A 16,274-nucleotide genomic window follows, 5' to 3' on the forward strand; every position below is an offset into this window, starting at 1 on the left:
ATATAAGAAAAATGAAAAACAAAATTATAAAGAAAATTAAGATAAAATAACCAGAATATTATATATATGTATATATTAATTTGTAAACATATACATACATAGCATTTTGTTAACCTTTGTAAAAATATATTAATTTTGAAAACTAACGTGTCATTACAGCATAACTTACCCTTATACACAATATATTAAATAGTATGTACGATTAAATAATGGTATATGGCCCTGTAAGGCTTTGTGCAAATTTGTATAAGACACATGCAATGTAAATATTACCCCTGTGTACTGACACCCTGCTGTGTTCATATTTAAACAAAAACATCGCTAAGATCGAAACAATAACCTAAACCGTTTCTTAGACAGCTGAGAAACAAAATAGCACAATGCAGACACATAGCCGATTTTATAGTTGATATGAGAAGCGGAAATGTCAGACATTCCTCTAATAGGCATTTAATTTTACTCTTACTTCAACAAATAATTGAATAATTAAAACACTGTGTTTCTCAAAACTGTTACAGTCCGTTTAGATTATAATCTGAATAGTACATGGAACATGGAACATCAAATATTTTGATCGTCTTAAGCTAAACAGTGTATTCTGCTTCATGCTTAACCCTTTGCATGCTGGGAAATTTGTCGTCTGCTAAAATGTCGTCTGCTGAATTTCTAAAATTAGCATTTTCTACGATTTTTTTTCAAAGAATACTATCAGAATAGCAAACAGTTTGGATCCAGATGAGACGCCACGTTCTGTGGCGTCTCATCTGGATCCAAACTGTTTGCAAAGGCCTTCACAACTCGGTTCCCGCACTGTAAGGGTTAACAATTTGTTAGATCCTTACTTTTGCATTTTAAACAAAAAATCCCTTGAAACATTATAAACCACACTTTTAAAATTTATAAACTTAAATAATTTATTAAAAGAGAACCATTCTGATAAAACTATTGGATTGATGTTTGTTTTCAGTAATATTATTCTAACTATTGCGTATAAATTATGCAATATATATGATATTTCTTGTCCGCCCTTCATGTAAAGCAACGTTTTAGCATGTAACATGTAACGTGTGTGACAGGAAATCATATTACAATCTTCATGACAGGGTCATTAAATTTCTCGGAGTTTGATTTCCAACCAGGGAGTCAAGCTTAAACTTATTTTGGCATCTCGCCCAGTTATCACACAGGATTTGTATATTAAATATAAAGTGCAAAATAAAATAAATGAAAATTTAAGCTTAACTAATAAATAAACGTGAACTTCAAGGTGACGAAATATTGAAAAGAATAAAAAATAAAAAAAGATTCCTAAATAAAGCAGTTTTTTCATTCTTTTGCTGACATTTTAAAACAAAAAATAAACTAATATCAATTCGATGACTAATAGACATCAACAAATAACATAACATAAAAATAGATTTAATTAACGACCCGTATCAGATTCAATACATTTTTCAAAAAGATATCATTTATATCAATTAAGAATCAAAATTAAGTTCTAAGTCAATGTTATTAATCTTATTTCGGTCCTCTTTTTTGTGCAAATAAATAAAAAATGTTAATAAACCGTGCAAAATCGACATTTTCTTCCTTAAATGATGAATAAAGGTTACTTATGCGCAAATCGGAAGTCCTGATACAACATATACATGCTGTCGGTTTAAAAATAAACACCTATAGTTGAGTTAATTATACATATACTTTATAAAAAAACATGTTCAATCATATGGTTTTGTATCAAACTATAGATAATATATGTAGGCAATACGAAAAAAAGCCTTTGTTGAAGTTGCGTTTAGCTTCGCATAGTCTGGCGTATTTATTCATGCTTAACAACAACAACAACGACACCATGTCGGCCAAGACCGGTGAACTATATAATTATATCATCAAAGCTGAAACATAAACAGTGTTAGCGGTCAATGCCATATCCATACGTACATTTCTGGTTATACAAACGTATTAACTAATAAATGTTTTGATGATATCGCAAACTTCACATTTGCAGATCTGGCATTTTTTTCAACTCTGTGCACACTAAAGCACAAAATGTGATGAGCACAAGGAATGAACAGAGCGTTTGTATTGTTGATTGTACACTTCTGGCAGAACTGCTGTTACATTAAACGTCCATTTTCATTTAAAATATACCATTCGGATGCTGAAACAGGATAGTACGATGTTATTTGACACAACTTATTGCGCATAATGTATACACTTTTTCAATGTCGAATTTTAGCGTTGAACGAAAACAATATGTACTGCACTCAAAACGAATCTCAGAAAAAATGTAAGTGATCATATATTTTCTGGTGCATAATATATTTGTTTATTTCAAAGAATTAATCGTCGAAATATTAAGCATACGGAAATAAAATACGGATTTGTTTTATTGTTTTTACTGCTTAAAAATCGTCGAAACACATACACATGAGTACAGCTGGAAACATGTCTTCTACTTTCCTTTCGCAGACAGGACATGTCTTTTTATTTGATGCACATCGTCTGCATAGAACCCAGTGTTTACACGGTAATAAAATGACATCTTTATAAAAGCATTTACATGCTTGGAACGTGATCATTTCCTTTGAATGCATATTCTCTGTATTAATGTTTAAGAAGAAAAATGACATACACAACACAATTAAATCCGTAATTGTAAACACGTGTTTAACTTTTGCTATAACATGTTGTTGTTAAAAATACAGAAGAATAAAAGTAATTCAACAGCAGAATATCTTCTAATTTTAAGATTGAGACGATTTGACTAGAAGGAAAAACATTGTGAAAACCCAATACCTGCTATGATTGCATTTATTCGGCTCATACTTTCTATTGAATCATGCAATGGTGTTTCTTCTTCAGTTTGAGTGCACATGATAACGTCACACATGGCATCATCTGGAACGTGAGCTTCGCCTGCACATCACGAAAATGTTATCATGTATATCATGTCAACACAACGTGCATTCACCATGACATATGCTTAACTAAATTTGTTATGTCGCATTAGGAAAAAATTGTACCGCATTTGAGTATTCTTCCGCTATAAACTGCCACATTTCCGATATGATTAAATATCGAAATATACAAAAAGCAGTTTCTTCAATCAAAATTCTTGGATCATTTCACTAGCATTTGGAATAGTTAATCACTAATGTACTAATTATATTTACTCATCCTTACTGATATGGATTGTACGATGCCCATTGACACTGATAAGGTGGGAATAGTATACAGTAAATAAACAATAGTTTTTTTACAAACCATTCAAATCTAATCTTGGATCATCTCCATTACTATCGGTGTGTCTGTTTCTTAACGCGACAACTGATCCGTCCGTAAAGGCATTCTACAAACGTACCTTAATATGTATGCATTCATGTTTGAATATCATAGTATTCTATATAAACTTGGACGTCCTTAAATAACAGTATTTTCTTTCATTCAGACTGGTTAAACGTATTGTTATGTTAAGTAAGTATTGTTATGTATATATGTTTAACATAGCGTTCCATTTGCGATTGGATGCCATTAAACTACATTGATTGCTGTCATTCAGAATATTTAATCGTATTGTTGTTATTATTTAGTTTTTGAACGCTGGCTAGAATTGTATTACATTTGCAATGGTCTGTGGTTTGTTGAAAATTCATGGTCCAAGTGTTGAACTGCTATTGAATCAAATTGAAATGTGTACGAATCAAACATGCCCACTATTGGATAACGGAAACATAGTCTTCTAAACTTTTAAAAAAGGACATATAAAGTTACAGGATTTCTTTAATTAAATGAAGTGAAATGTAATATATTTTTTATAATGGCAAGGACTGCTGTACAAGTCAAACGTTAACGTCTAAATTTTACAATATTAAATGTTATTAGATTATGTCCACATAAATTGCATGTAAACATAAAAAAGATCCGTGATACATGTGGTGGACCTTCAGAATGACCGACCCAAATAAGCTTAAATTGCCTTTTCGACAGGATATACAATAGTAAACAACAACAGCAGTGTATAATTAGTTATTAAATTACATTTTCTTGAAACAAGTTTGATGTAGCGAATTCTCCAATCAAGTATGTTTAGAATATACATGTGGTGGACCATTTCATGTGTTCAATTAGGGGATAACTATCTTCTTTCCAGTTTCTACGTCCTAAGCAACACCCAAAACACCAAACATTACCACGAACACATGTAAACGAGGAAAAGTTCTAGAGCTTTCACAGGGCATTTTAGAATAATATACAACAAGCCAAAATTAAAATATAATCATCGTTTTTAATAAAATATTTTCAAATTTGCATTTATTGATAGATAAATTAATTATAATTTTGAAAACAAAATGTTTCTTAATAAATAGGTGTGCTAAAGAAATCAATGTATTTGTTTTTTGTATTTATTTTTTTGATCAAGTGGATATTTTGAACGGGGCGAGGTGGCAATATAATAATACAATGAGAGGAGAATTAGTCTGTGATATTTTATAATATAAAACGGATATAAACAAACGTAAGCCAACCTGTGTAAAATAGACCTGCTTGTGCAAGGTCGTCCACGTTGATTGGGAATCTGTTTGGGAAATATTCAAATGTTGTCAGTCTAGCCTCTGTTTCGGCCTGTTCAGGATATCTGTATTGCTGGTTTGAAGTTTCAGTCAACTGGTTTTGCTGAAAATAAAAGTTAGTAATACTAAACCTATAGTGTGTTTGTGTCTACCAAATAAACGTTTATTTTAACTACCAACATATACATATAATATAATATAGCGGAAATTATCAATAATTATTGCATTAGTAGTGGTATTCATTAATTGTGCGTAGCATATTATAACGGAAGTAGGATTTTTGTTAACAAATCAGTAAAACCATCGTACAACTAAAAAGAACATATTCATCATTTTTCACAATTATTTGTACAATGAATGAACACGTATTTCCACCAATGTGGTGACATAGTGATGTAAGTATAGTATGCTTATTTTGTTATACCAAAGCAGCAGATGATATGTTAGGCAATGAAAAATGAAAAACGCAGTATATTCACGCTGTCAAAAGGCTCATGAAAATATTGTTCTTGTTCTCCGTACAAAATTTGTATTTCAACATTTCGTTCATAATATATATATATTTTGATCAATATGCTGTTGGAATAGTGATTAATCGCATTCAATTTTCGTACAGTTTACAATATGTGCTTTTGGTTAAGTAAAAAGTAATTTAGCCTATTGCACATGTTGAGGCTTTTGTACATAATAAGGAAATAGTATTCCATTAGATTTGAGAAGAAACATGTATATTATGCAATATTCCATGTGTTGATATTGACAACATTTTTGAGCTCATCTATATTTGTATGGAATGCGATCATACGACATTTAAACTAAGAGGATGCCCCCTCCCCCCAACAAACAAAAGTGGTGAAAAAAGAATTTTCACTGTATGTGTATTTGTTTTTGATAACGACACGCACATCCAAACAAAATCAGCGTGTATGATAAGGTAACACATGTCCGTATAGTCGGACACTTGTAATTCGATGATAACCTTTAGATAAACGATTACTTTCTATGTGTTTTTGTTATAAATATCAAGAATTACAATTCGACGGCGTCTAAAGCCTTAAGTGAGCTTATTTTGTTGTATCATAGTTCGTTTGCATAGAGAATGTTGTATGTTTCTCCACATTTCTCATCATCAAACTTTTATGTTTGGCTGCGTCTAGCTGAACATCATATAAGCATGTTTTTCATGCCGTTGACGACATATTGTACGGTTCAATTCAATAGCATTACAAAGTAGTAAGAGATGATTATAGTTTTTATATATTAATATAAATATAACGTTATAAGTAAGCTTTATGTGGACATGTTTCTGTGGTGAGATATGTGTAACGCTCAGAAGTGCATTCTGACGTATGTTTAAGATTGGTTTTACACGTATTCATACACCATTTTAGTATACAGTCAAACCTTACTGAGCCGTCACCTGAATTAAGCTGTCTCCTGAAGTAAGCGACCAGTCTAGATTTATATCGATGAAAATCAGTCTCTATTACACCTCAGTATACCGGTCGTATTCCGAAAGCGGCCAGTAAATTTCACCCCGCACATCTGTGGTAAGCGGCCACGAGGCAGTCATTTAGAGGTCGCCAGGCCCTTTCTCTCGGCACTTCCTTCACAATACTGCACACCAGCACCGTGCACCCGGCCCTTCCTCCAGGCTCTTCCCGGCTCTTCCTTCACAATACTGCACACCAACACAGTCTCACCCGTCCCTTCCCTCGTATACTGCACATCAACACCGTGTCACCTGGCCCTTCCTTCACAATACTGCACACTAACACGGTGTCACCGGCCCTTCCTCCACAATATTACACACTACATGTCACCCGGCAATAACGTCCGATTTTCCTTTACAATATGGCAATGGGCAGAATAAAAATGAGTTCCTATGAACAAATGACAAAACAATCAAATGAGTTATATAAGATTCTTCTCACACATTATATTGTTCTGTCCTTCCCTTCGGTTATGTGAGACGCCAGGCACACACAATTCTGCATAAGTAAGCTTAGCATTTCAGCCATGTCTTTTGTTGTCTTCTAGTCTGATGCTCTGGTACCAGGTCTTTTACATAAGCCCCGACCCCAGATTAAGCTCTGATGCGTTTGAATTCCATAGGTCTGTCTTTTTTTCTGTGTTGCTTAAGTATTTCTTCTTGCTCTTCGTGTAAAACGTAGGGATCTCCTTGAGCCAATCGGCCATGTCGACACCCTGTTCCTCGGAAAGGACTTGGGAAGTCTCTTTTGTCCCTATATTCTTCATCGGTAGCTGATGATGTTAGTAACGATCGTTTGGGAATAGAAGGCCCACTTTTACAGTTCGTTTCATTTTGGCTGGCATTGTGACGTTTAAGCTGTTGATATGAAATAGTATGTTACACATTCGAAATCCGATTGAGGATTGATTGAATCACTATGTGTGTTTGCATTTCAGAGTTCATGAGGTCATTCCGTGCCTGAGGCTGCATAATGTGATGACTTCAAATGTGTATAAGCTGTCGTTCATAACTTATTCACTTCACTCACGAAAATTTGGAGACATTTTTGATCATACATTTTGTTACAGTTTGTTTTACTGAATGATTTCAATATAAGTGTGTTATTGTGCTATTGTGGGCAGTCGGAGTATGACGTATGACAACCAACCAAACTCACATTCTGCCGGGAACGGATATTAATATAATAACGGATATATATATATATAGAGAGAGAGAGAGAGAGAGAGAGAGAGAGAGAGAGAGAGAGAGAGAGAGAGAGAGAGACAGACAGACAGACAGACAGACAGACAGACAGACAGACAGACAGACAGGCAGCCATCAGGCAGGCAGGCAGGCAGGCAATGTATCAATTTCTCCTTCTACTTTCTTTTTTGGTTTAATTAATCTGGCAAAAAATCAAACCGTCGCAAAGGTGTTACACAGTGTACAGTGTGTCGTCGTGGTGAAGTGGATATGGTGTCTGCCAAGTGACCTCACCGTCTGTAAACATCATTGTATGTCAATTATAACTGATTGATGTATTCTATTTAATATATTATTAAATCAATGCATTACAAATTGCCATGTGCATTTAACACTGATTTTTTTATTAAGGTTGTAGTCACAAAATGCTAGTTGTCTTCTTTAAACGATTTGGTTTATGACCTGTTAAACTTTCTGACAGCACGCCTCACCATACTGCTTTGTGTAGTCGCCATATTGGTATAGATAACACAGATCGTTTATCATTCATGTCACGTCGGCGGATACACATAGAAAGTGGTGAAAAGAGCTGCTATGAAGAGTTGTATTCATGAAACAATGATAAAATCAATACATGATAGACAGTTTAAAGAACAATTCTTTATTATTTTCTTTTTTTAAAGTAAGATGTTATGTAGAATCATACATTGGAGATTTTTGGGAAAGTGAGTGACAAACATGATATTCCATAATGAGCAGACTGTTTATAGATTTTAATGGCGATATTTCACATCGATTGTTTCTCCAAACAGTCGATACGTGTTTAACGAATAGCTTAGGACTCTGACTCTTATTTCAATGTATAAAACACAAATTCACAATACTAGTATACCCTAAAAACAAAAAAATACTTGCGTATTGGAACATGTTAGCAGTTTTTATTTTCAACCAAATAACATGCGTTTAGATTGGGGTTTTGTGTACACTTTTCAGCAATAACATGATAATCTTAGTCTTTATATGACAACCGGTTTGAAGTGACAGGGTTTGTCTAAAACCATCTCGAAATAGGCGATAGTTTAGAAAATCTTACATTTTGGTTTTGAAATATACTTTATCTCATTGTCATCAACATTGTTTGTTCTAAAGTAACTTAAATGTACTGGGAAATATATAAATAATCGTCATCAACCGTTTGTATTATTAAATTACTAAGATGTACTGGGTTATTTATATAATAAACACATGTGACAAAAGAACACAATTTGCGAGATCGTTGAGGTCAAATAGAAATTAATGATACATAACTCATATTATAAGTCACAGAGCATTATCTGTAAGGATTATAGATTAACACAATTACATATTTTTTTTAATTTATAAAAACATATTACAGCATTGTTGATATGTCCAATAACAAAAACATCGCATATCAAACAACAAAATATAAGTTGAAGAATGTCACTAGAGTAGAACAAATTACATAGTTTACTTATTCCACATGGTTGACAACATTCCTTTATGAAATGCACCATGCAATGAATAAGTATTTAATCAACAAACTGTTGGCAAAACATTGCAAAAAAGTTAGTATATTATTATCTGAATACAAATAATACAAAATAAAGGGAGTTTCACAATTAAACTGTTTGTTCTATATTAGGGACTCATGGGTAAGGAACACAGATCTAAGATATTGTTTGAAACCAATTAAACAATCAAGTTCAGAAATTATCCACTCTTGTTTATGTTACTGTTCCAATAATTTTGTCGTTATTAGTTTGGAATTTGCTACAGCTTGGCTATCGCTACCTTTTGCGTTTAAACGGGGCCTCTCCGTCATGCTTTAAAAATAGATGAATAATATGCAATACTTACTGTAAAAAAGAATATAAAAAAATGCATATAATAAGAATATATAAAAAAATATATAAAACATGATACCTTAACCATGATTTGGCATCCTAAGTCTTTTCAAATGCATATTTTAAATTGAGAACGCCGTCGGACAATTTAAAACTATAATTCAGCCACCAAGCAAACCTAAATTAGAATTTTAAATAATTAAACTCATTTGCAGGTTCCCAATTAAATATGACACGTTTTGATGTATACTATTTTTTTATTATTAGTGTCCACAAATTATGTATCACTTGTGAATACTATCATATAATTGATTTTTTTTTACTATTGGCATATAGACAGAACAGTTCATTCTTAAAACAACTTTCACTATCTCAGTCAAATTATCATCTATTTGTGAGTAATTAATAACAAAAATACACATACTTATCGCGGTGATCATAATATTTAAGCTAATACTAATCATGCATTACTTCTTCAGATGTTTTGGATTTTAAGGAAACTATCCGATAGTATTCCTTTACAAATAAAAAGTAATTCATTGAATGTTCAATCGCCCAACTGCCAGTTTCCCATCCCGTTTCAATTTTTATTTAATATTAAATAACTACATTTTATGTATTAATATGTAGTTAGAAACAAACCCTAATTCTTGAGAATGTGTGTTCTCACGTATCCGTTATTCGCTAAAGCGCTAGTTGCACTCTCCATATCTATTTTTTACGATTTTACGATATGCATTATTTTTGGTTTCGTAGCATCCTTACTTTATTAAAGGCCATATATTTCTTATATATTACAACAAGAAACGGTTCATTGATCTTATAAAAAGTACGTAAAATGCAATAAAACTTATTTTGGATAATTTCTTTTCGTCGCAAAATCAGTGCGAACTTCCCCTGACATTGTTTCGATTTTGAAAAAATAACAACTGTTAATTTTAATCACGCATCAACGAACACATGAATTGACTACACAATCATTGACGTTTCGGATAACATTTGTGGAACACTTTCAACTATTATTTTCCCGAAAACTGTTAGTCTATCCTTATTGACCAATTGACTGTATTGATAATAAAAATGAATGATAAACGTGAAATTATAGTGTACATTTTTCAGGAATGTAATAAACTCTCATTGAAGATGCTATTATATTGTTGCCTATTCATTAAAATATCAAAACAAGCAAGAACATCACGCATTCAAAATCTAGAACTAGGAAGACGTGATGCGCACATCATACCGTTAGGTTGTAATCTTCTTCTCACCCGTGAATTGTTTATGAATAGTTTATTCTGCTTAAAAGAAAACAATACAAATTTTCACACATTATTTACAGTACATATGTATTTAACATGTCTTTAACTTATTTTAACCGCAAATTTAAACAGCTTAAGAGTTAAATATCCGACAGTTACCGCGAAACCATTTTCGTGAGTTTGCATTCTCTAAAAATAGAAAGTTGAGGTAATTCTATTGGTATGCAATGTCCCAGATGCATATAATTAATGCAAGAAATCCAGGTCAAAACCCATGTGAGACACCTATGCCGTTAAAATAAATATGTTAATGAGAGCAAATAAAAACGAGTTGTATGTGTTTAGCAACCATTCAATGAAAACTCATACAATATTCTAATAACGTATTAGGACCGAGATACCCCTTTAAGTTTCTGTACTTAAACCCGCTCCCACAATAAAATCACTTGTATGTTATCTCTGTGTACATGAGCCTTGCTTTGGTCACAGATAAGCGACATTTATAATTTGTGACCAATACACATTGTTAAAGTGTGCAGTTAACCAGCAAATTATAAGCCAGCAGAGAGAAAATATTATAGAGACACTTTTATGTTGGATTGTAAACGTAATGGAATACACAATGTTGATGGGCCAGACATTCTTTTAAACGGCAGACGATGTGAGATTAATATCAGATGTCTCCGTAGTAACATTGATTCTGAACATACGTTGTAACATCTTAAATCAGCTGCGGTATTTCGCAGTTAAAGTTTCATTGAATCATTTAGGACAATAGTGTAAACACAGACGCTGATGGATATCAAGTTGTGTTTGTGTAAAGTCGACATGAGTGTTTTTTAATTAATATCCTTATTTGTAAATCTACTGTTGAATCCATAACTCATGTTAAGTGTTGAAATATAATAGGTGACTTTTACATCTACAAGCATGGAAGTAAAGAAAAAAGATCCATTTCAGCTTCACGTGAACATTATGAAATCACAATGTATGCAGCATCTGGGTCAGGAAACACACTCTTACACAGGTAAACATCCATATCCCCAACAAGAGCTTGATGAGGAACTTTTATCATCAACTGGGAAAAAACGTGAAAAAGAAACTAAAGTTTGCGATTTGTGCAAATTCGATGACCTTCAAGAAACTGCCATTGGTTTTTGTATTAACTGCACTGATTTTCTATGCAAAAGCTGCCTAGTGAATCATAAGAGAATAAAGGTTACACGTTCGCATATCGTATTACAAGGGGATGAAATGCCTACAGATGTTGAACCTTTTCGTCAATTGCGAGACCTTGTAAAATGTGAATTTCACCCTGAATACGACATGACGTTTATATGTGCTGAACACTCCACTTATATATGTTCCGTGTGTGTTACAGAGAAACATCGCATGTGTAAATTGGGGACAATTAGCGCATTACATAATGAAAAGGGCCCTGAAATAGATGGCTATGTGAAAGAAAGTCTGCTGAATCTACAAGCGCGCATTGTACAATTAAAATCAAATCAAGAAACATACCTGAAGCGCATGCTAGAAGACCAGAATAGAGCGATTGCAGAAGCACAAGATATTGCACAACAACGAATAGAGGAGATTAATACACTCACTTTAAAAGTGGTAGATGAGATAACCGAGCTTGGAAAAACAGAAACCAGCATCACTAAATCAAGAATAAATGATGCTAATTATATAAATCAGGAAATAAGAAGAATGCACCGAATAATGGAAACAGCCCATAAATATGGAAGTGCTGATGAATGTATTTTAGCTTCAAGGAGTATTGATGCTAATGCCAAAGAAATCACGACAAAACTATGTGCTTTGGAAACAAGTGACCAAAAACACTTTTCAATTGACAATCTTCAGGAAATTCATAAATTGAATCGTCTCTGCGATATTCGCTTTGCAAGTGCTGTAAAAAATAAACTCGTCATTGAAAACGCAAGCGATGAATTAAGTGATGTTCTTGAATGCGATGAATTAGACAAACATAGTGACACCTGCACAGTGCGAGACTTTGGTACTCAGGTTTGGTATGAGACTTCAATTTCCAAATGCAATAAAGAAGTACAAACATTGAATATCGCTTGCGTATCTGAACCAAACATTCAAGCAACACGGCCCTTAACACATCATTCCATGCCGCCTCAAGGTGCAAGCAAACACAGTGTAAGGTCGTTTATGGAAAGGTCTGTAACAAAAACGTCTTCCAAATTTAAAATAAAATCCCCAAATGACGAATTTAATTGTTCCGTAACAGCTATTAAAATCCTTTCCGATGGGAAGATGTTGGTTGCAGACAGACAGAACAAAAAGATAAAACTATTGTCCCCAGAATTTGTAATTCTTCACGAGTGCGTACTTTCTGGACCCCCAATAGATTTGTGCGTAGTTAAGGATGACATTTATGTCTGTTGCTTTGACGAAAAAAAGGTCGTGAGGTTTTTTATTGATTTTTTCGGAAGATTGTGCCAGACGGGTGGTTATCCAACGAAGTTTTGGCCTGTAAGCATATCGCATTTTGAAGAACGAGTAATGATTTTGTTCTTGAAACAGTCGGGTCGTTTTGATTTAAACGAGCCCGAGTCTGTAGAAATTGAAATCAGAAACGGAAGCAAAATCGACGCCGGATTAGAATATGGCCCAGAGGACACTTCCAGTTCTTCGGAGGATGGAGAGGACGACCATTATTATATAGATTGGGCTAAAAGGATCTTAACGGTAGAGTTCGGGTCAGTTGTATTAGCAGAAAACAATCGTATTTCATGCTACGGCATTGACGAGTTTCAAAAAAAGATTGGTGACCGAAAATGGTATTATAAATATTATGGATCAAATCCTTTGGATAATGCAAGAGGAATTACAAGTGATAGTGAAGGAAATGTCTATATTTGTGGCTCAGAGTCCAATAACATTCATCAAATGTCTTCAGAGAACTACCGCCAAAACAGGATACTTATTTCGGATATCAAAAGGCCATATTCTGTGTGTGTCGATTCAAAAAGAGGTCGACTGATTGTGGGTTGCTGTCAAGATAATCGCATTCATGTGTTTTACTTCCAATAATAAAATCGATATTGAAACACAGAGAAATACAGAACCAACAATTATAACTTTATAAGTCCAATTGTGTTACTATATCATAATGTTCCTGGTATGTGTAACTGTTTGCTGCTTGTAAACAACATGTATGAACGTGTACCGTTATTAATCATTGTCTCAAAATGCATTATCTAGCGTACTTTACACATAACACACCCATTCACGTATACTGTCTCTTCTTATAACGTTGCTTTGTATATGTGTTTTAAATGATGACATTACATAGATCGACACAAGGAACCAAAGTAACTGTCTTAAACTTTGAATCTATGTTAAGGGTTTTTTGTTTTGTTAATGTTGTACATTAATTACTCTTATGAAATTTATAATTCCCACTATTATGCATAATCCGAGTCATTGACGAATGTAAGAGAGATCCACTTGTTACTAAGTGGTGCTATGCAATTTTTTATTGTGCTTAAATTAGCAAAGAGCAATGTACATGTTAAAATAAAAATTTACACTGTTTACAACAAATGTAACTGTATTTTGTTCAATATTCAAAATGTAACAGATTGCGATGAATGGTCGAAATTATATGTGTCCTCATTGAATAGGGTTGTTAAATATAAACACAATGTCCCAGTTAATAAATAAAAATAGCAGTATAATGTGGCCACCGTCATTGTCCTTTTTATCTCATATCATTTGTATAAGAATGATATAAGATGGGTACAGGCTGCCAATTTATTGTATTGCGAAAAAGGATTTCTCTTTTGTATTTAGATACGATTTTGAAGTCTTGCACAATGGCCACATATTTTAAATTAAATTATTTCATTACCAGTTGCAAAAAAGAAAATTGACGATGAATGTATACTTGTTTCTTTTATATTAGCTTGTATGACTGTACATGACATTTATATAGCGATTTTTCTTCAATATACAAGAAATATCAAAGCAGTTGTGTCCTAGTATGATCTTTTATGTTGTCTGTAAAAAATATTTTGAAACTCGTAATAAATAAGATAGATTTAGAGTCTTTCACAATAGCGAACTTTCGTTTTCTTATCTCAAATATATACCATATCTGTCCAGTCCTTTTAATTTGGTAACTGATGACCTTGAGATTATTTCGTGTATAGGCTTGCTCTAATTCTTTTCCAAGTAGTGAGCTCCACAGTTCATGGGTTCGAATACCGGTTTAATTAACTATCGTCAATAAATGTTAAAACAGTCTGTTTACAAATCCATTTTAAATTACAATTATATCATTTACTTACTGTTCAAATGATCCACAACAAATAGAGCATTGCGGTTTTTGATCTCTGCATATGTTTGTCTAATCTCATGTTAAATATAGACACTGAATATTATAAAGACAGATCTGTGTATAAATGATAACAGCATATCAATTAGACTACATGTTTACTAATGTATGCAATTTTACAACAAAAAAGAAAAAAGAACCCTCGTTGTATTATCACTTAAGTGTTAAAATGGCTGTTTTTATAAAACATTATTATACGGACTGAAAATTCTCTAAGATCATACGTAACTTATTCGTCTAATAATGTTATACTCGTATACATGACTGATATTAAGCAATTGTTTCCAAATACAATTGTAGACACATATGATCCACATACCATACCATACACATAGGCTTGTTATGCGGTATACATTATAAACCGAGTTTTATCTTAAATTAAAAATAATACATGATGCGTGAACAAGACTATTTTCTTTTTTGACATGCAATAAACACCACTTGTTACCATAGTATGTTTGCATTTAAATTCAGCAAAGCATTATTCAATAATGAGTTATGTATAAGCGCCTTTAACAAAGCTCCACTAAAGAAAAAGCTTTATTTTGGAGAAAAGCAAAAATACAAATACAACAAATAACTTACTTGCTGCAAGAGGTTGGATAACGTTGTACACTGAAGTTCTACCTCTTCAAACAGGCACGTGCGATTATGTTCCTCAATATGTTTCGTATATAACAACGAACATATTACTAATACAAAGGACGCCAGAGTATGAAACATGAACACATAGACATGCTTTACGATAAACTCTTTCCGTATATTTAACATAATGTCTAGTCCGGCAAATGTCTGACTATTCGAAGCTTGCTTTTACTAATTCTTTTATGCTCACTGCAAAGATAGAAATCATTACATGACCATATTATAAAATATCAACCATAAATATTACATATGCATTGCATCTAAATTAACAAGAACGAATGACCGTTCACAGTCATCAAATGGATGTTTGAAATCATCACACGGTATTATATAATATTTATCCTAAACATAACATATGCATTAAATTTCAATTCACAAGAGCTAATGAGCTTGCACGGTTATCGAATGCCTCTTAAAAGTCAGCACACTGTTTTATCAACTGTGCGAGACACCAAAGTGATCATATAATGTAAAACAGCACACTATATAACGCTCGCCTGTACTGGCATACCCATTTAGTTGTTGCAACTAGATTAAACAGATACACTCGTATCATTAACATTCTCTTCAAATCGCTCTGTACAAAGGCAGACGGTACGTATTATATTTGCTTACAATCAATATATAGAACGCATATTTGTCATTCAATAGTTCACATTGGGCAATCGCCAAAAGTTATGTTTTATAAAGGAAGTTATATTTGTGCACTTGGTTTACGCTTTAAGTACATTTTCTATTTGTTTAAAACGGATTAATTTTTAAAATAAAGAACGATCATGTGAAAAAGCTTTGTGGTATTTTTAAATGACAACTTTGATGTAAGAAGCTGTAAAATGAACAGTGATCTTTAATTGCCCTGCTACATACCGATAAAAATAT

General features: G+C 33.0%; 2 protein-coding genes across 4 annotated transcripts; one reads left to right on the forward strand and one right to left on the reverse strand.

Annotated features, from left to right (window-relative positions):
* Nucleotides 1-1,436: 1,436 nt before the first annotated feature.
* LOC127846551 (uncharacterized) lies at nucleotides 1,437-15,833 on the reverse strand. Of its 3 annotated transcripts, none has more exons than XM_052377906.1 (5): nucleotides 15,336-15,833; nucleotides 4,530-4,677; nucleotides 2,800-2,919; nucleotides 2,429-2,505; nucleotides 1,437-2,161 (listed from the first exon to the last, which is right to left on the reverse strand). In XM_052377906.1, the coding sequence occupies exons 1-4, from the start codon at nucleotides 15,519-15,521 to the stop codon at nucleotides 2,456-2,458; spliced, it is 504 nt and encodes a 167-aa protein (XP_052233866.1). In that variant the 5' UTR covers nucleotides 15,522-15,833; the 3' UTR covers nucleotides 1,437-2,161; nucleotides 2,429-2,455. The 3 variants fall into 3 exon arrangements, with proteins under 3 accessions (XP_052233866.1, XP_052233865.1, XP_052233867.1); XM_052377905.1 differs by having other exon boundaries at nucleotides 2,429-2,602; XM_052377907.1 differs by lacking the exon at nucleotides 2,429-2,505.
* LOC127846550 (uncharacterized) lies at nucleotides 10,874-14,646 on the forward strand. Its single transcript, XM_052377904.1, has one exon. It carries the CDS (start codon nucleotides 11,306-11,308, stop codon nucleotides 13,442-13,444), a length of 2,139 nt encoding a protein of 712 aa, XP_052233864.1. The 5' UTR covers nucleotides 10,874-11,305; the 3' UTR covers nucleotides 13,445-14,646.
* Nucleotides 15,834-16,274: the final 441 nt, after the last annotated feature.

This window comes from Dreissena polymorpha, chromosome 9 (assembly GCF_020536995.1).
Source record: "Dreissena polymorpha isolate Duluth1 chromosome 9, UMN_Dpol_1.0, whole genome shotgun sequence".
NCBI classification, from domain to species: domain Eukaryota; kingdom Metazoa; phylum Mollusca; class Bivalvia; order Myida; family Dreissenidae; genus Dreissena; species Dreissena polymorpha.